This window comes from Agelaius tricolor, unplaced genomic scaffold (genome assembly GCF_023055355.1).
Source record: "Agelaius tricolor isolate 1412-34295 unplaced genomic scaffold, bAgeTri1.0.p SCAF_13, whole genome shotgun sequence".
NCBI lineage: Eukaryota > Metazoa > Chordata > Aves > Passeriformes > Icteridae > Agelaius > Agelaius tricolor.
The window spans coordinates 7,691,037-7,710,354 of record NW_027269273.1 but is presented as its reverse complement, the minus strand read 5'-3'; the positions used below and the strand labels follow the sequence as shown (position 1 = coordinate 7,710,354).

Below are 19,318 nucleotides of genomic sequence, written 5' to 3'. Positions count from 1 at the left end.
CCCGCTCCGCATCCTCGCCCCGCCCGCCCCGCCCCGCGGGCTGATTTACGGCTCTGCTGAAAACGCCGCCCCGCTGCCGCCACCAGCAACAAGTCGGGTGAGTGCGGCGACCTTGCGGGCGGCCGAGGCCCGCGCCGAGCCGGGGCCCGGCGCCGCTCCGCTCCGGCAAGGCCCGGGCGGCGGCCGAGGCGAGCGGAGCCCCGCCGAGCGAGCGGAGCCGGCGGGGCCGTGCGGCCGGAGCGCCGCGCCGGGTGGGCGCGTCCCCGGGCGGAGATGGCGCGGTACCCCTGAGGAATCGCCGGGAAAGTTTCCCAAGTTTCCCGTGGGGCGCGGACGCGGGCCGTTCCCTCCGGCGAGGAATGCAACAGACAGCCCGGGATGAAGGCGGGCACCCTTGGCCGGAGCCGCTCGGCGGCGTCAGCCTCCCCTTCCGCTGCCCGCGATGCGGCGACCACACCAGGTTCCGGAGCCTGTCCTCGCTGCGGGTGCACCTGGAGTACAGCCACAGCTTCCAGGAGAGCAGCCTCCTGGCCAGGAGCAGCCTGTTCTCTCCGCTGAAGGACGCGGAGCCGGTGTCTCCGCCGGAGCCCGCAGCCCAGGGCAGCCCGGGCAGCCCCGGCGGCGTTGCCGCGCAGCCCGCGGGGCCCTACCTGAACTTGGGCGGCGCGTCCTGCGGGAGCGGCAAGGGCGAGCAGCCGCGGGAGCTGGCGGCCGAGCGGCCCGGCTCCTACCTGGCCAACTATGTGTCGGCTGAGTCTCCCAGCGAGCTTTCCAAACCCGGCCTCTCGGCCGCTGATTCCAAAGCCTCCTTCGAGGCACACGTCAGAGAAAAGTTTAACAGGATGGTAGAGGCCGTGGACAAAACGATCGAGAAGCGGATCGACAAGCTTACCAAAGAGCTGTCCCAGAAGACGGCGGAGCTGCTGGAGGTGCGGGCAGCGTTCGTGCAGCTGTCCCAGAAGAAGCAGGAGGTGCAGCGGCGAGAGCGGGCCCTGAGCAGGCAGGTGGATGTGGCGGTGGAGATGATCGCAGCCTTGAAGCAGCGGCTCAGCGAGTCCGAGGAGGAGCTTCACCGCAAAGAGGAGTAAGTGAGGAGGCGAGTGCCGATGGCTTGGCGAGGGCTGGCCAGCTCCTGCGTGAGTGACAGCCTTTGGGGGAGAAGAGAGGGAATGGCTCAGTTGCTTGCTGATTATGAAAGGGCCTGGCGCTCCCCGCTTCAGATCACTATATTGCTAGAGTTGTAGCCATGTGACCGTGTCCCCTGCAAGGCAGTGGACAGCTCCCTGAGCAGGTGGCTTTCACACTGGCTCCCCAGTGACTAACAGGGCAGGGGACAGCTCCCTGAGCAGGGGCTTTCACACTTGGCTCCCCAGTGACTAACTTCTACACTTTCTAATGCCTGTGTTGTGCCTCTGGTTTCATGGGGGTAGGGACAAGTAGGAGCTCTCATCAGCATGTAATGTGATTTACACTGCCACCTTTAATGCATTGTCTTTTTAAGAAGAGATGGTTGGATAAGTCTGGATGAAGTATGCAAGAATACCTAATAGCACCTTTTCCCTTAAGCCTTCTCACCATGGTCAGCCTGTGGAGTGCACAGTCTCCTGTGCATCAGTGAAGCTTTACTGGAGACAGTGTTGAAAAGGCCATGTCCAAGTAGTTCTTGTCTAGTTTTTTAGATGGACACAGAACTGTGGAACAGGAATCACTAATATGGGACTGGGATGCAGATGCCAGAGTTCTGACTAACCTAAGCCATCTAAAAATACATTCATGATGCATCCATTAAAAATGTAGTGATAGCTGATATATAATTTATACATGAACTACTTAGTTTATTCAGCACTTGCTGAAACCTTTCAGGCTTTTCAGAGCAACACAAGTTATTTTAGAGAAATGGAAATAAAGAGCCTTGGTAATGGTATGCCTCTAAACCAATTCATCAGCTTACAAAAGGAAGATGAGAAGTGGTAGTTGCCATGACACTGATCTTACAAGAAATAAGGAAGGTGGTGTAGGAGTTCAGTGTAGGAAGTTTGGAGGGCTTTCATCATTCCTTCCTGTAGTCTAAGGACAAGAAAGAAAAGATGAGGATCAGTAGGAGCCATCTATCTTGAAGCAGAGCTAGAGATTTTCCAGAAGAGGGGATACATAAAGGTGGTGGGATTTGAGCCTCTCAGATCTTCCTTGAAGGGATATTCAACAGAACCTCTGATTTTAAAGTATGAAAGAGAAGATTGAAATGGAAGATTCATGGAAGAGAAGATTGAAAGACTTAAGGTGAAGCTGAAGCTGAATAGTGTAACTGAGGCAGATTTGAAAGTATGCTGGAGGGAAGCCATGAAGATAACATAGTTTCAAGCAGTTTTGGTATTCCCATCTAGCCAGACTGCCCTCCTGGGCTCTTTCACAGTGAGCCACCCTATTTCCTCTAGAAAAGTATCTTAGAGCGGGAGGGATTGCTCTGTGAAGGTCCTTCTTCCCTCTGCAGACTACCAGGAGACCTCAGGTAAGCAGCTGTCTTAGGCTAGATGCAGAATTTCAGACATCTCAAGTTAAGTGGCATGAATCTTACCCCAAACTAAAAGCAGAGTGTGTTCTTAAAAATCAAGACTAGGATCTAAAAAGGAAAAAAAAAACTGTTGGGAGAAAGAAAGTATTCAGTGGGACAAACCCAAAGTTCTGCAATGCTGTAGAAGAAGAAAAGACCTTGTGGGAAAAGAGGAAAGGGGCAATTGAGTCATCTGGGTAGAAAGAATGGGTACGATATGGATGGCAAAGGACACTGATCTTTGGAAAGAAAAAGACAGCTGAAGTTGTGATTTTTAACTGTATTAGGAAAAGGAACAAGGAAGAGGCCACATGCTCTTTGGCAGACTACTTACCAACAGCACAGTCAGGCTGGTGTTGTGAGGCCAGAAGAGACTGAATAGAGAATGAGGAGAAGTGGGAAAACATTGTCCTTCACATTGGGACATTACCAGCTCAGGAAAGGGGCAGGAGCTCAGATGATTGCTGTTGGAATCCTTGTCTTGAAAGGAGGAGGGTGAATGCATAAACAAATGATGAGGTAGCTCCTAAGTTGATGTTACAGGGAAGGCTGAAGGTTACTTGGCTAGAAACACTAACCAAAAGAGGCAGCTGCACAAGAGACTCCACAGAGTACTCACAGAATACTTCAGAGTATTGCTCTTTAGAGTTTTGCTTCCACTTTCAACAAAAAGACTTGAAAGCAAGTGCAGCAATAGGAATGAGTGAACAGCTCTTACACAGCAGTGTGTTAATTTGTACAGGTAAATGTGTGTAATGCATGGCAGTGGGTAGGATGGAAGAATAGCAGCCCTGAGTACCAAGGGGGAAGAGAGCAGTCAGAATTTGTTATTGCCTGTGTCTGTGCCCAGCTCCACAGCATTGCCTCTGAAGGACACTGGGAGGGTAGGCAGGGTAAAAGACTAGGTTGAATTCACTTAGGAAAAACTGGAAGTGTGTTGGGTTTCCTCTCATTTAGATGATTCCTTCATTTCCCATCTTGAGGGATGATATGGGATAGTGCCATAGAAAAATGTACTGTTTGTCTTTCCAATTGAAAGGTCATTGTATAATTAGCAAATTGAGAAGGAAGGTAGGTATAAAAAATGCTTTGTAAGAGCAGGACTGATAGTTCTAGAGCAGCTTTTCAGAGCTGATTCTCTAAAACGCCTGGGACAGTTAGCTTTACTCCAGCAGCAGGGAGGCACTGGGTGATGTGCTCTAGTAGAGAAAAAAGTTCATGACTTTGGTAACAACAGTGGCACTTGTCTGGGCTGTTGGTAAACTCTGAGACTTGTCTATATATTCAATCCTTTGTGTGTTCAAAACTTACTTGGTGTGCTGAGAAGACATTGTCCTTCAAAAAAGGAGGATCTCAACTTTGGCTTTGATTTCTGGAAGAAGTCCAGATGATTAGATAGCCAAACAAGACTGCATAATGGAAATTGCAGAAGCAGTTCTCACTGCAGCTTGTGGAAAGTCAAAGGCATCCCTTAGGGACTGCTTTGATACTTGCTGACCTTCAGAAATAAATGCTTTCATCAGTTTCTTTGGATTTTTTTTTTCCATAAGCAATCTTGTGAATATGGATAACTTTTTCCTAAAATTAGCATTGGTATTGAGCTAGTGTAGCTGAAAATCTTTTCCTCTTAGCAGCAGAAAAAAGAAAACACCTTCCCTGAAACATCTGAGTGTTGGTTTAGACCATCAGCAGGAACAGGGCTGCCCATTTGAAGCACTTGTAGGATCAGTGGGGTTATTTCTTAAGACTTGTCAGTTGATTATGTTTTGTTTGTTTTAAATAAGGCCTTTAGCAGTCCAGCAAAGACAGCAATGAAGTGAAGATACCTTTTTAGTTACATTTTCTTAGTTTTCTTACAAAAACTGTAGTGCCAATATGCATGCAGGTATGTGCTGATACTGGTGTGGGGCCCTCGTGGAGGTGAACTCTGTTGAGGGGTAGCACAGCTGGAGGAGGTACAACACTGACTATATTAATACATAGCTGAAATAGTATTACTCTAAGCACAGAGCTGCTGAGCAAAGAATTATTTAATTAGAAAATGTGCCCTGAAAGGGATTATTCCATGTTTGATGAAGGAGAATGCAACTCAGAGTGAGCTTAAAGATAACTGTGATCTTAAAGATAACACAGAAGCATGCCCAAAGGGCATAAGCCTTTGTTGAATAAGATATCAAGAAAACCATTGAAACAAAAACCAGCTATGAACTTAACTGCTAGAGGACACTGAGAGGCTTGTTTCTGGATGTAATGTAAGAAAATTGAAACTGGTAGAGTTTGATTTTCAGTAAGTTTGAACAGGGTAAGAAGGGATGGTCTTTGGCTGGAATCTACCTTCAATGGTAACTTAAACAGCTTCACTTTGTCTCCTAATCATAGAGTAAGATCATTAATGTACCTTGCCATATCTCTGACAGTAATTTCTCTAACCAGTCTAATGCATTTGTTTTGAGACTGGCCATGCCTCTGCTCTGACATAGCCTGGAATGCAAGGATTAATTCAGAATAGCTGTTGTGGGCAGTAGTTATTCTTGCCAGTGGCTTCACCTTAAGTTTGCAATTAATGAAATTATCTGTGCAGGTAACATCTTGACAATGTGCTGGGTTTTAGAGATCACTGCAATTTGTGCTTTAAAACAGCTTTCCCTTAAAAAGGGGTTTCAATTGTACCACAAAACAGTTTTGATTTGCTTTAAGCAGAGTACAACTACAATTACACATTGTTCTTCCACCCTCAGTTTTAGGTAATCCTGCTCCCTCTTTCCTGTTTTCTTTCATCTTCCTACTCAAGAGATTACTCCCCCCCATGCAGCTGCACAGGTTTAAGCCTAGCATGACTGTCCCACAGAATGGCTCTGTGAAATAAAGCTTAAAATCTTCAGTGTCACCCAGTAAATTCAGGGCTCTGTCTAGAACACAGCCCACTGAATGGGTACAATAACTTTCTGAGGGAGGAGGTGTGAATCTCTTAAATCAAATGTCCTTTTAGTGGTGTGGTAATGTGAAACCACAACCTAATGAATAACAGCAGCCTTCAGGCAAAAACACCAGTTGGGTGATGGATAAGGTCAGTGGCATTAATACTTAATGAATATACATATTAAATATTTTGAGAAGTAAATCACTTTACTACTTACTGTGGTAGGAGTTTTCCCACCTTCAGGTAAAATAATGGTTTGGTTTTCTATTGATTTTAGACAGAGTTATGCTAAATGTGATTCTCTAAAGTGATTTGATATTGGATGCAAAACCTGCATGGGGCCTCGTGCTTATCTCCACCTCCAGAGCAGCTGCAGGTGTCAGTGTTGCTGTGCACAGTCCTGGGGCCAGTGCTATGCATCCGTGGGAGGGCTTGGTTGCAATGTGAGAACTCATTAGCCCTTCTTGTCAGGTGTTAAGGAGCTGGAGCTGTCCCACCCTCTGCACTTAGTCAGTGTATGTCAATCTTAGCTGCTGAAAGTCATAGAAACACTGAGCATCTCCCAGGATCCCTGTGCTGGCAACTGCTCCAGTAAACAAGAACTGCAGCTCGCTCATCCTAAAGGAGCGCTGAATAATCCAGTGGTAAAGGCAGAAGAATAAATGTCACCTAGTCAGCCTATGATTTATAACATTATTTACCACATCTCAAGTTGTTACATGGTAACAGCCTCCATAAAGAAGTTTTTGAGCTAGGCTGCAGTTGGGATGCAAAATGCCAAACTACTTAAGTCTAGTAAACTGTAATAGGTGAACTGCCTGGCAGAGTCAGATTAAAATAAAAGCTTTGGCAGCAAGTCCTTCTTACTTACAGTGAGTTCTTCCCCCTGCACTTGTTTTTTCAGCTGAACACCTCTGAGGTGCCTGCTGTACTGCAGTAAATTTCCCCTGGACTCCTCTGGCTCTCGAAGAACTCCTTTCTGACACTCTGGCAGTACAGGCATCTCCTGCTCCTCTTGGACACCTCCCAGGTTGCATCCCCCTTGTCTTTCCCTCTCATTTGCCTCACCCTGCTGCTGGCAGCTCAATACACTCCCTGCTCTCCAGGCTGCAGGAGCAATTCCCTCTTCCTGAAAGGTTTCATCTGACAGAGCATCCCCCAGGACAAAGCAAGAAATCCACTTTTCTCCCTGCTGGCCAGTCACAGCCCTGTAAACATTTTGCATACAATATACCTTAGTGTTGGTGTAGTAAACTATGAACAGATGAGATTACAGAAATTTAAGAGATCTAGGGTGCATTGAGCATCATCTACACCACTCAGAAGATGTAGTGCCAGGATCTGTTGCTTACCCCCATAAGCAAGTGCCAGGGTGCAGAGCTGGGGGAAGGGGGCAGGAGTCTGCTGGGCAGAGGAGCAGAGCAGTAAGGAGATGATGCTGAGAGCAGAGGAGCTCTCAGGGGGAGTTAATAACTCCATGGAACCTTTCCTCAACGTAACAGAAGTGCTCCAGATGTAGAATAGTCAGTGCAGGGCAGCAGAGACCTCTTGTTAAAAGGGCAACACCTCAGGTGTGAGCCACTTTAACAAAGCTGTTCCTGTTTCAGGTGAATGCTGCTCACAAGGCTGTGCTGTCAGGACACAGAGCCCAGTGGGCCCATGCTGCTGTGCTCTGGTTTATGCCTCTAGCATGTGGGCCCCACAATATTCATGGCTTCAGCTTCCCCCTGACTTCATGAAGAGCAGTGTCAGACCTCTGTGAACACCCATCTTTCACAAGCATGAGAATAGAGAGTGAAAGACAGAAATCCTGTCATATAATCCTCAAAAATTTGGCAGAGGTCTGGAGAAATAAATTGAAAGCAAAATAAAGAACATAAGCAAAAAAAATCATCACAGATATCCCAAAATGAAATAGAAGGGAAAGGGTCATCAGTAGGGCTGAGAGAAAGTCTGGGCAAACTACAAGAGACAAGAAAGAAGGGCGATTAGACAGGTAAACAGCAGCTGCAGGAAGCTACAGGATTTCTTTGAACCATTTCCCTATTGTTCACAGTGGGAGGAGGCTAAAAATTCTTCTGGGAACTCCCTTCAGGTAACCAAGGCATAGCTGGGCAAGGAGTGAGCTCTCTGAGGAAGAAGTGTTGGAGCAAGTAGAGAGACTTATTAGCAGTCACTCCTCAGGGCTTGATCTTGTTCTTCTGAGAGATGAGAATGAAGTGGAAACAAAGAAAGTAGCTGAACTAACAGCAGTGCTGCTTATCAGTGCAAGGTGTGTGACAGAGCCCTTATGTGTGGGTGTGTTCTGGCTCCTGGCTTTCCAAAGAGAATTTACAGAGTGCATTTCAGCCCAAAGGAAAACTTTTAGATGAAAGTTATTAAAGGTAGGTTCATAGGCTGTACAAAGGCAGGTAAACAGAGAGAAGTTATGGATATGCTACTATTGCTGCTAATAACAGTTCTTCCAAATAATGGCATGTAGGATGCCAAGTTATCTTTAGTCTAGAAAGCAAGGACAATACTAGGGAATTTATTGACATTATGAGTCTCTTCTCCTCCTGGTAGTCATCTAGATCTTCCTGAAAAAAACTCTGCTCCCCCCTGGCCTCCTTATGGTATATCAATGAGACATTTGTAGGAAAGGAAAATCTCTTGGTGATTATTTGTACCATAGAACAGGCAACTAACGAATTCTTACTAATTACCTTTGCTGAGATAATTACAAATGTTAGCATTCTTGAAACTATCACTCTTTTAAAAAAATGCCAGTTACTCATGTTTGTGGCCTCCTGCTGCAGCCAAACTCAGAAGCTGACTGAGTCCCTGGGAGGGACATCCTCATGGTGTCCCAGGCTGGCAGCTCCCCACTCTCCCACCAGAGGGTCAGCAGCCTGCCAGGCTGTGCACAGCTCTTCCTTACCCAAAAGGAGAGGGATTTGGAGCCAACCTGCTGAGTTGCTGTCCTTTTGAGCTTCCTGTTCCCAGTAAAAGAGGACCCTGATGAAATAGCAAGGACTTCAGGTTGCTCCTACATTAACCCAAAATGATATGAACTGACTAATGAAGTCAAGTTAATCATAAGTTATGAAGTCAAAGAAGTTACAGTGTGGTGACAACAAAGCCCTAAAATTTACTTTAATGAGTTTCGATTGGCTTCTCCCTAAGCATTCCTCAGTGGCTCTCTAGTATCAGGTTGCTCTGTGCAAGCTAATAATCACTAAAACTGTTCAGAGCCTTGAAATGAAATTGATTAGTTGAGCTTAACAAACAAGTTACCTCTCTGTTTCTTAAGCCAGATTTTATGGGTGAGTTAATATAAACTATTACTCATCCACATTCTTCATCCAAACAATACACGCTTGTTTGTACCTGATTCCTACCATTAGATCAGCCATGCAAACAGAACTCTGCTGTAGTATGGAGCAGGCAGGCACAGCCTGAATCCTAGGTGGTGAATTTCCAGGGCTGACCACTCATGCCTGACTCTTAGCACAAAGCAGCTCACTGTTGAAACAACTATACTCCATTAAACCAATTAACTACAACTATACTGAGTTAAAACAACAAAACGCAGAGAAACTTTGAATTTGTTATAAACAATCTAAGCTTTGAAAGGTTATTTCTGCCACAAACTGTTTCATAGTTTCTACTTAAAATGCTTTTTCCTCAGGCAATGTATTTCTACTGAGCAATCATGCCCTTTCTCATTTGGCAAGTTCCCTCAACTCCCACCCTTTTTGTACAAAGCAAAAATTAGCATGGCTTCACTGGCAGAGTAAAAAATATTTATCCAGGCATTTATTAACCAGGGAAGTGCTACATGTTCAGATTTGTCTTCTTTTGTAATACATACTTCAATCTACAACCAAACTTCTTCCACCCAAATAATCCTTTGATATTGGAGGTCCAAGTGGTGTCCTGGTTACTGATAGTAAGTATGCAGAGAAATTAGAAATGAGCAGTGGCTCAGCTGGGAGCTTTCACAGTCACTGGTGCTCTCTGTTTCTTCCACTTGGGTTCCCAGACAAGACACATTCCTAAACTCCTTACCTAAAACTTGTTCTTCCCACACATGTACTCCCTGGTCTATAATCTGTAGATTATCTGTTAATCTCCCCTGCTCCCTCTGGCTCCAGGTCATAACACCACACTTGGACATACTTGTAGTAATGCAGTCAAAATTAAATTTAATGGCCACAGAAGCTCTTGTGAGTTCAAAAGAGCAGCAACTTTAAGTGACCATTGTTAGATTGTGATGAAATTAAAAGATTAATTTGGGAGTTCCTCTGTTTCTCTTCATGTTTCAGAGCTAATATCCTCATGGTTAAGTAAAAGAGAAAGCAGATACAGCTGTCTCCAGATACTTTGAGATGTGATGCTTAATCATATTTCTACTCTGTGGGCCACTAAAGACTAATTCCAAGAGACCAAACGAAGTGAAAAACCCCACCCCAAACCCACTGCCCATAAACCTAAATTCAGCATTCAGGCTTCCAGATCTTCACTTTATCCACAAAAAAGTTGAAATCTTTTGACAACGGTGGAGGACAGTAATTAGCCACTCCATGACAAACTGGAGAAGCACCAGTAGTTCTTGACAACGGTGAGACCAGGGAGCTGCTGTTATCTAAATGTGGCCTCTTTGCAATGTTTCCATCTTGCAGAGAAGTTGTTACTTTCAACCACTTCCTGGAAGAAGCAGCAGAAAAAGAAGTGCGGGGGAAAGCCAGGCTGCAGCACTTCATCGAGAACCTGTTGCAGCGCGTGGATCTGGCAGAGAGGCAGCTGGAATATTACCAAAGCCAGCAGATGGTGTGCAACCACACTGACATCAGCGAGCACGTGGTAAGCCAGCACAGCCCCTCCCTGTGCTGCCACCCTGCCCCTGCAGCCAGACCTCTGCCCTTGGAACATGGGTGGGCTTGGTGGCTTGGGCTGAGCACTGCTGCAGGCAGATGTGCATTTGTGAAAGCAGCAGCCAAAGATGATAAAGGGAGAGCAGAGAGTAATGAAATATTTGATAGATAATTAAATTATTTTTCAGCTTTGGCTATTGCTGCTGTTGCCTTTGCCATGAACACTTTTTTTAATGTGACTTGGCAGTCTATTTGGGATGCCTGAAGATTTTCAGGAAAGACATAGATCCCTATAGGTGATACATCAGCTTGCTGGCAAATCATCTTTTCTCTGGTAGTTACCTATCATGGGACTCTTAGAAATGGTGAATGCATTCCCACAGGCCTGTATCACATGGATTAGAAATCCAAGAACATTACTTTTTAAAATACATTATTTCTTTTTAAGCCCTCATTTTTAGTACCTAAACTCAGTATTTTCCTATAATGCATTACATTTATATGACAAGTTTTAGGCACAGGACTTCCAAGGAACATTTCAGTTTAATTGAATACCCCGTGCTGCCTGTGCTAAGTAGTTGTTCACCCTGGGATGTGAGAAGAAGGCATTTGATCATGTCCAGCACTGAACAGGTATGCAGTGGTGGAAAGGAAATGTTCCCAGAGCTACTTGGAAGACAACAAGCTTTAGGTAAGATGAGCTGAAATGCAGTGCAGGCATCTCAGGCAGTATCTGTGAGAAGATTATGGGACACTGTACAGATGGGCCTCAATATTAAATCATCTCCCTTGCTCTGGATGTGTTTATCATAATGCCAGGCTCAGCAGTGTCCCTTGGGGAGGGCTCTGATTTTTAAGGCACCTGCCCTGATTTCTGGGTAACTTCAGCATTCCTCTAAGGCCATTCATCCAAATATTGACCATCCTGACCTTCAGGAGGTACAGGAAAGTACACCATGAGATGGCTCCAGACACCAACCAAGACAGATGGCAAGCAAAGTCAGGCTGAGCAAAAATCCATCTGCAAAGTGTGGACAATACCAGGGACAGAAGGAACATTTACAAGAACATAATCATTTTCAGATGCCAAATCTGACTTGCTTGTCTCAGGGACTTCATTAAATGATATTCAAAGGCTCAGTGTAGCAGCTCTGATGAGAGCTCAATACAAAGAACCTATTTAGTACTGAAAAAAAAATTAATTTAAGCTGAGCTGGCATTAAACACCTCCTTTTCTGACCCCCACCAAAAGAGGGACTAGACAAAGTGTTTCCACACTGTGAACCAAACTGCTGTAAAAAATGCAGTCATGCAAATTTGGCCTGGCATTGAAGCTATGCTGTCCCTAGCTGGTCTCAGCATCTGCAGGAGGGGGAGAGAAATGTTTCTGTTCTCACCCTCCACCCTTCAGTGCAAGTGTGGCAGAGCCAAGGGCTTGTAGCTGGAGTTTCCTAGCCACTTGTGTAAAGGAAATGTATCACTGAAAAATTAAAGGATCTGAAAGTTAATTTCATACAGCTTATTCAGCCACTGGCCTTTATTAATTATCTTGAACACAATAATTACTTCCCATTGTATCCATACTGTTTAATCTAATGTGAAAGATCTCTGTTCAGCCCACACTTCTTTAGCAATTTACTTTGATTATAGTTACAATAAAAATAATGGGAAAAATCCAACCACTAACAACTCACACATTATGAATTTTAAAAACATGTTCATAAGATGGAAGAGTAATAATCTGTAAAAGAGGTGACTTTTTTGGTTTGTTTCCTGAATGTTCTAGTTTAACATGTGAGAATGGAAATACAGTTTTAAATATTGTGTATATTTTATCCTTGTACTTTAATTACTTGAAAATGTAATAGTAATAACCTTTTTTTTTTTCATTGCAGTTTACAGACATTTCATTAAATAAGAAACCCAGATGCCTGTATGTATATCTCCTTTTTTTTTAACTTAAATGCAATAAGTTGTCATGCTTGCATTTCTGCTTTTACATTTTACCTTATAGGCTGGGACCTACATATGGTCTCTATTTATGTCATGTAATTGAGGAAAACCAGATTTCTGCTAAAACTATACTCAGATATTCTCTAAAGAAAATAAAGAATGCTAATTTTCTGTTAAACAAATTACTCCTTCCTGCTGACTATAACAGCCTATTGCAAAGCTACAGGAGTTGAATCTCTTTGGCTCATGCAGTCCAAGTTCCAGTTGAAAATACCTTTAACATTCTGTAGGTAGGAGAGAGACAGTTGTCATTTCCTAACTGACAGTAACAATCATATCACCAAACAAGTGCCCTGAGCAAGCATGGGCACTAACAATCTCAGGTTACTCAAGCAGCTGTCCTGGGAGCAGCAGAACTAATTGGGGCTGGTCTCCCATGTCTTTGTGACTTGGTCATGAGTCCCAGCAGGTGGTTTGGAGCATCACGTGCTGCTTGGCCAAGTGGCAGTCAGGCACTGCACCCCTCTTCAGGGCAGCCTTTCCTTGTGGGGACACAAGTTCAGGACTTTTTCCCTTTGCACCACCACAAGTCCTTCTCCATAACACAACAGATTAGGAATACGTGTGAGGAGAAGTTCAGACTCTCTACAGTCACTTGTGTTGCAGAGCTGCTGCTTTCAGTGAAAAAGCATTTCCTGCATCTGGAGCTGGCAGCTTTGCATTTCACCTGCATCTTCCTCCATCTTGGCTACTTTCGTACCCTGACTGTGAACTGGGGACAGACATCCATCTTCTCTACCATAAAGTTCAATTTAAGTACAGTTTAGCCCCTTTAGGTAGCCCCTGAGATCATATTGACCTTACCTTCTGGTTTTAGTAGCTTCATTCAGTGCAGCAGGGGACTGCCTAACATCACCTGCAATAATGCCTGTGTATGCTTTGGGAATAAATGATGTTCCTTCTTCACCATAACAACATCTGAGACAAACAGAATGCTGCATCTTTAAACAACAACTAAGTAATGGACTGGAAAAAACAGTACCCAAGGACTGATGGTAAACTGGAGTGGCCAACACTTGTGCATTCACACAGGTCATTCCTAAACCCCAGCAAGTGGTCAGAGCCCAGGCCTGCACCAGGCCAGGATGACACAGTGCCTGCAAGCTCCAGCTTGGACCTGCAGAGCATTTCACCCCCTAAACCTCCCCGTAGTGAAATCTGCTTAGCAAAGCTGCCAACCAGGTGAGGCTTAGTTCCTACAATGATAGGTGGTCCTCACTGCCTCCTACCAACAAATACAGACTTCCATGACACACACCTCATCTTCCTAAAGAGCAGGAGGGTTTACACTGTACACATCTGAGTGACCACAGCTTTTTCCACTACTGGCTTTGTCAAGTGTGCAATATGATTTAACTCCTAGAACTCATACTACAGATACATGGTTTTCAGAAATACAGGCTATGGAAAAGAGCCCTGTGGGACCCCTTAAAAGATCAGCTTGTACATCAGCACATCTGCTCTTCACTTCAGTCACAGGAGCTAGGTAGACATGAGCTGGTGCCTTACATTCATAGTTCTGCTGTTACACTAATGCATCTGCTGTAAAACATTTCAAGATTATGTTAAAAGGGACTATAATGATCTTAGCTAAACTGTGGAACTGCAGTTTTGATGTCATATTTCAGAGTGCATGGTTCAGCCTTTGCAGCACTGGGCACTTAGCTGTCGCTCCACCTGAGCTCACCAATTTCTGCAAATCTTGCTGAGTTTGAACCAACACAGAGAGAACAAAGAATTCAGCTTACTTTGGCCTTTAAGCTTTCATACCCTTCTTCCCACCAGTTTTTGTATTCCCCTTTCTTCTTTTCCTGTTTTAAATCAAAGCCTAAAAGGGAAGCTGAAGTTTCCCTGGATTTGTGGTCAGCACAAAGGCAGAGCATGGAGTTTCCTGAGCTATTGGCCATTTGTAGCAGCAGCTCCTGGGGGCCTGGGTGCAGTCCAGAGCAACACTGAGATTCCACAAAGAAGTCTCTACAGTTCCTGCACCTTCTTTCTACTCTTACTGGTGCTGTGTGGTCTTGCAAAGACCAAGGGATGTTCATTCTTTGCAGAATGTGAACATGTGCATCTTTAAAATCCCTGCAGATCACCAAGTATAGACCTCAGTAAGGTCTCAGCACTCCAAAATCAGCAGAATGCTGATCAGAATCAAAGTGCAGAGGAACACACATGAAGAGTGCACCAGTAACACACCTAGGGGTTATTTTAGTGAGGAATGCTTTTGAATACTAAGGAATGTGAATAATCTTACAACTCTGTTTTTAACATGCAGCCTCATTCTGTAAAACAAGACTATTTTTGTTTTTAAAAATGTAAGGGTTTGGGATATTTTGGAGACCTGTCAGTTTGCAAGACTGAATAACAATTCTTAATAATCACTATTATTAATTTCAGGAGCCGAGGAAGTACACACGCTTCATACAACATCCCTGATGCAAAGCCTCATTCCTTTCAAAAAGGAAGGATCTTGCTGAAAAAAGCAAAGGATGAAAAAGCCAGCTTGCAGCCAGTGAAATGCTTCTATGAACCTGTCGATTGCCCAAGGGAAATCTGGAGAGCACAAAAGAAGGGTGAACCAGTCTGCTCTGCCAGGAAAGTGAGTGCAAAATCAAAGATGGGTAAGAAGGCCAAGCCGCTATAGGAACGGTGAGCAGTGTACAGCAGCACAGGAACTTGGCTTCAACACAACAAATATTGAATGGAGTTAGTCATCCTACTTTTTTCCTATCCATCTGGCCATGCCAAAACATATCAGATATAATATATAGAAATATATACATATGGAAGTTTTATATTATTTAGTTATGCCATTGCCTCTTTGGGCGCTATAAAAGAAGTGACATTTTATTCAGTTTACATGGAGGTTTTTCTATTTATTCATGTATTTATTTATTTATTTAGTCATTTATAGAGCTTATTTTAAATAACTGCAGTTATCTTGCTGGGCAGTACTGTGGCTGTATGTTTAATTATTTTAATGGCAGCATGCTCTAACCAACTGGTAATTTATTTTCCATCTGTGTTATTCCTGAAGCTCAGAGGAATCCATTTAATCGGCACTAAAATATTCCATCTTCCAGCTTAGGTAGGTGTGAGATCAGTGACTAACAGACATTCTTAGATGCAAAAGGCCTACTCAAAGTCCCTTGAAGGCTGTTTACAGCACTAGATTGCTACCCTGGGTTTTTGGCTATAAGCACATTTCCATCTTTTATTAAATACATCAAACTACTTGATCCTGCCAGCAGCCATGTTGTCTATTTGGTACAAGTTTGGGCTCCTCTGAGGTGTCCCTCAGCAAGGAGACCAGGAGCTGCCCTGACACACACAGGCCAAATTGGGCCAGAGGAGGAGCTTCAGTGCCAAGTGCCAGCAGCAGGTTATCAGCTGTGGTTATCAGCTGTGGTGCAGCAAGTGACAGGCTAAAGCTCTGTGTTACTGCATGGCATTGTGTTCAATGTCTGTGCTTGGTCCCAGGCATAAGAGGCCCAAATAACCCTGATTATAACCCAAATCCTTCACATTTTTATCTCTGAAGAATCTTTACAGGGCTGAGAGATCACTGACTTTGAACTGAGAACCCAAGTGCAAGGCAGTTGGAGATACTGCAGAACACGAATGTGTGTGCTTACACTGGTTTGTGCCAATTAAAAGGATCCTTATTTATTAGAGAACTTATTTATCAAGATGACTTTTTTGTGTGTACAGTATTTTGGTAATATGAATCCTCATGCCATGTTTACAGATATGAACATCCTGATGATGTTACTGATGAGATTTGTTTTCTCAAGAAAAAGAAAGGATAGGTGACACAGGTCTATGTGATTTATTTTTTAAATGCTCATAACAGATGTAAATTGTTTATGTGGAAGGTGATTTTTACAGTATGTGTACAAAGATTTGTGAAAAATGTTTTTCATTTTTTATAACTGTGTCTGTAAGCAGAACTGAGTATAAAAAGACAGTGTATCACTATGATTACTGCTGCAATAAGCACCTGAGTTGCAATATTTTTAAAGCAGAAGATGACCAATCAGTCAGCTAGGATCAGGTAACTACAGATGTCATACATTTGTCAGTGTACAGAGCTGCCAGAAAGTAGCAGAGAGAAGAAAGATTATTTCTGACTTTTATTTTAAATAGTGTATATGGAAAAATCAGATATATGTTTAAAAGTTTCTCAACACTGTTTCAGTAGAAAGTCACAGTGTAAAATCAATTCAGGTATTTAGGTTGTAATGATATTTCAATATTTATTTAACTATGTCACAAGGCCACACTTGGCTTCATGCTAGGCATTGTGTGTGGTGAAAAGGAATTGTTCATTGTGTTGCATGGGCTTGGGTCAGGTTGTGTGTTACAACAACTTTTATAGGCAAGCTAAAATTGAACCAGTTTTTTCTATTACTTCCCACATCCTTCCACAAACCAAAAAGAACCTTCTTTGAAGATAACAAAGGTGAACATTAGAAAGATAATAAAGTTAAATATATTAATTCATTTCTTTAGCCACTTGACACTGAAAGAATATTTTTATTTTTAAATGCCTATCTACTCTGTTAGTCACCAAAGTTAAGTGCAACTACTAGTTCACAAATGAGATGTTTATTTTATTATTTATCATGCCAAAATCTTAACTGTAAGTTTTCCTTTTGGGAGAGGAAAAGAGTAAGAGAAGTTGCATGTTTTTAAACTTTTCAAAGCCTAATTTACACTTACTTGCTAAACAAATGCCAGTTTAGTTAATTAGAAAGAAATTGGATTGTACTGTAATCCCAGATAAAAGTTTTTAGAATATAAACATTCTAATAATAAAGATATATTTCTCAGTTACGGTGTCATTTAACTTTGTCAAATACATTGTTTCTTACAAAAGCCTCTGAAGCAGCACAGAAAAAGCCAAGCAGCAGCAGCAGCTTGGACTTTGTTTTATCCCCCAGATGAAGCGTGGCAGTGAAGTCGGGTTGTGACCCTTCCCAGCAATTAACCTGCAGGCAGCTGCTCCATCTTGCCTGCTCAGCTCACAGGTGTCACCTGCTGCTCTCCTACTGTAATGCTGCTTGAAAATCATTCTGGAGGTGACCCACCGGGTCAGATAACCTGCCCAAAGCAGAGGCAGGGGGAGTGGAGGGAAGGGCCAGGCACATTAAGGGCAGAGGGCTCCTAGGGAATGTCAGCAATGATGTCTGCTCACACACTGCCAGTTGCAGAGCTATCATTTCATCAGGTTAGACTTGGAAAAAGGGTTTTCCCATGGGGAACCAGGTTCCTGTCTCATTAACAGAGACAATATTTGACAAGAATAGGTATCGGCACCAGGCTGAGTGTAACCTGAAGCTTTAGCTTCTGAGGACTTCTGAAGTCGGGAAATGTCAATTTTAAAATATTTTTTAAATCTGAAAATGTTCTGACAAAGTTGACCGCTCACCTTTAAAAATCAATTTGAAGCAGAGTTACCATGTTTTTCCCTTTGAGACACTTTGAAGGCTCCTTGATAGTTTGTATGCTGACATCAAAGTGAATTTCACTAGGACCTGGATGCCTCATTCCCATATAAATTTTTTAAATCCCACTTCATTTATTACTAAAAATATCTCAGAGCAGTATATGTTCTGGCTGGGCCTTTACAGGTGAACTTTTTGCTTAAAACAAAATGTTCTGACAGACATGCCAGGAAAACAAGAGACTAATTGAGACAGACCTTTAATTAGAGCTATACATAGAAAAACCCAATCACTTAGAGATGCTCCTGCCAGTTGAAGAGAGAGCATGTTTTCAGAGCACTTAATGACATCTGATCCCTCCCCCCAGCTCTGACTCAGTAGTAACAACAGCCTCCCCCTACCCAGAGAAGATCTGAACGCATTTTTTGTTTCAAGGAGAGTTCTGCAAATATTCAGTGGGATACTCATATTCAAAGAGATGGCCACCATTTAGGGCAGGTACTAGGTTAAACAAATCATCACTTCTATCATCCCTAATAATCCTTCCAATGCCACTGCCTCTTTCAAGCTACTTGAGCAAAATCCAGCTCTTCTCTCTCGTTATTCTGCGTCATCAGATAGTTGCCTCTATTTGTTCTTACCTCAGACCAATGCTGATTGTTTCCATACATCCTGTCTGAAGTGGCTGGAGTGGACTATTTAGTGCTCTCTGCAGTGAGCCTGGGCATTATTTTTTATTGTTTTTTAGAAAAATTAATCCCAGAAGTGATTTTCTACATGAAGCTCTTAAAAATAGATCCTGCTGCAACACAAACAAAATGTCCTTTCCCATTTTGTTGCTAATGCCACTCTCTATCTAGCCATGCCTTTTTATTCTGATCTCTTGAATTTTCATTTGTACATCTCTCTAAGGAGAAGGAGAAACAAGCAGCATAAATTAAATGCAGTCATTGGTCTGACAAGCTTTTCTCTTCTCACTGTCTTGGTCCTAGCATCTTGAACTGCAGGCAGGTAAAAGTTGGCTTGAGTTTTTCATAAAATTGTGGGGAAAAGTACATACAACAGATTTTTAGTTCATTAGAATGTTATGGAAGAGGCTCTTCTGAGCTGAGAGGGAAAGAGGAAGAGAGATACTCCACTTCCTAGAGAAGTCACTTTCAAAGATAAATGTGACAGGTTGGAGGAATTTAGTGTGTGCTGGAGTGAGATGAGGGAAAGCCAGAGTCACATATAAGGCAGAGTGAAAGGATGGGGGCCTCATTACTGCCTGCTGTTTCTTAGGGGCTTTGACCTACAGAACATCAGCATAGATTCAGCCTGACACATGCAGTCCTTAAATCACACTTTTCACACGTTTTGCAGCCCAATTACTAATTTCAAAGTAGTAGACTTTAGCACTAGGGTTTCCAAGAAATTCCCCAAACTCTCTTGGTAGTATTTGTTCAAGACATATACATTTGCCTTACAGTGGGAACCTGTGCCCGTGGGGGCTTGTCAGCAGTGAGGGATTTCTGTGTGCTCCCAGTCCTTG

At 43.4% G+C, this 19,318-nt stretch overlaps 2 protein-coding genes across 4 annotated transcripts in view; one reads left to right on the top strand and one right to left on the bottom strand.

Annotated features, from left to right (window-relative positions):
• The window catches only part of RTKN2 (rhotekin 2), a 51,082-nt gene extending 50,050 nt beyond the window's left edge, over positions 1 to 1,032 (bottom strand). For 2 of the 3 annotated variants that reach the window (XM_071438607.1, XM_071438608.1), the window contains exon 1: positions 893 to 1,032. The gene's annotated coding sequence lies outside the window, so the exon portion shown is untranslated. The remainder of the gene's footprint in view (positions 1 to 892) is intronic. The other variant, XM_071438609.1, reaches the window with a different exon arrangement.
• Positions 25 to 17,172, top strand: ZNF365 (zinc finger protein 365). Its single transcript, XM_071438612.1, has 4 exons — positions 25 to 1,084; positions 10,136 to 10,316; positions 12,223 to 12,260; positions 14,738 to 17,172. The coding sequence occupies exons 1-4, from the start codon at positions 360 to 362 to the stop codon at positions 14,982 to 14,984; spliced, it is 1,191 nt and encodes a 396-aa protein (XP_071294713.1). The 5' UTR covers positions 25 to 359; the 3' UTR covers positions 14,985 to 17,172.
• Positions 17,173 to 19,318: the final 2,146 nt, after the last annotated feature.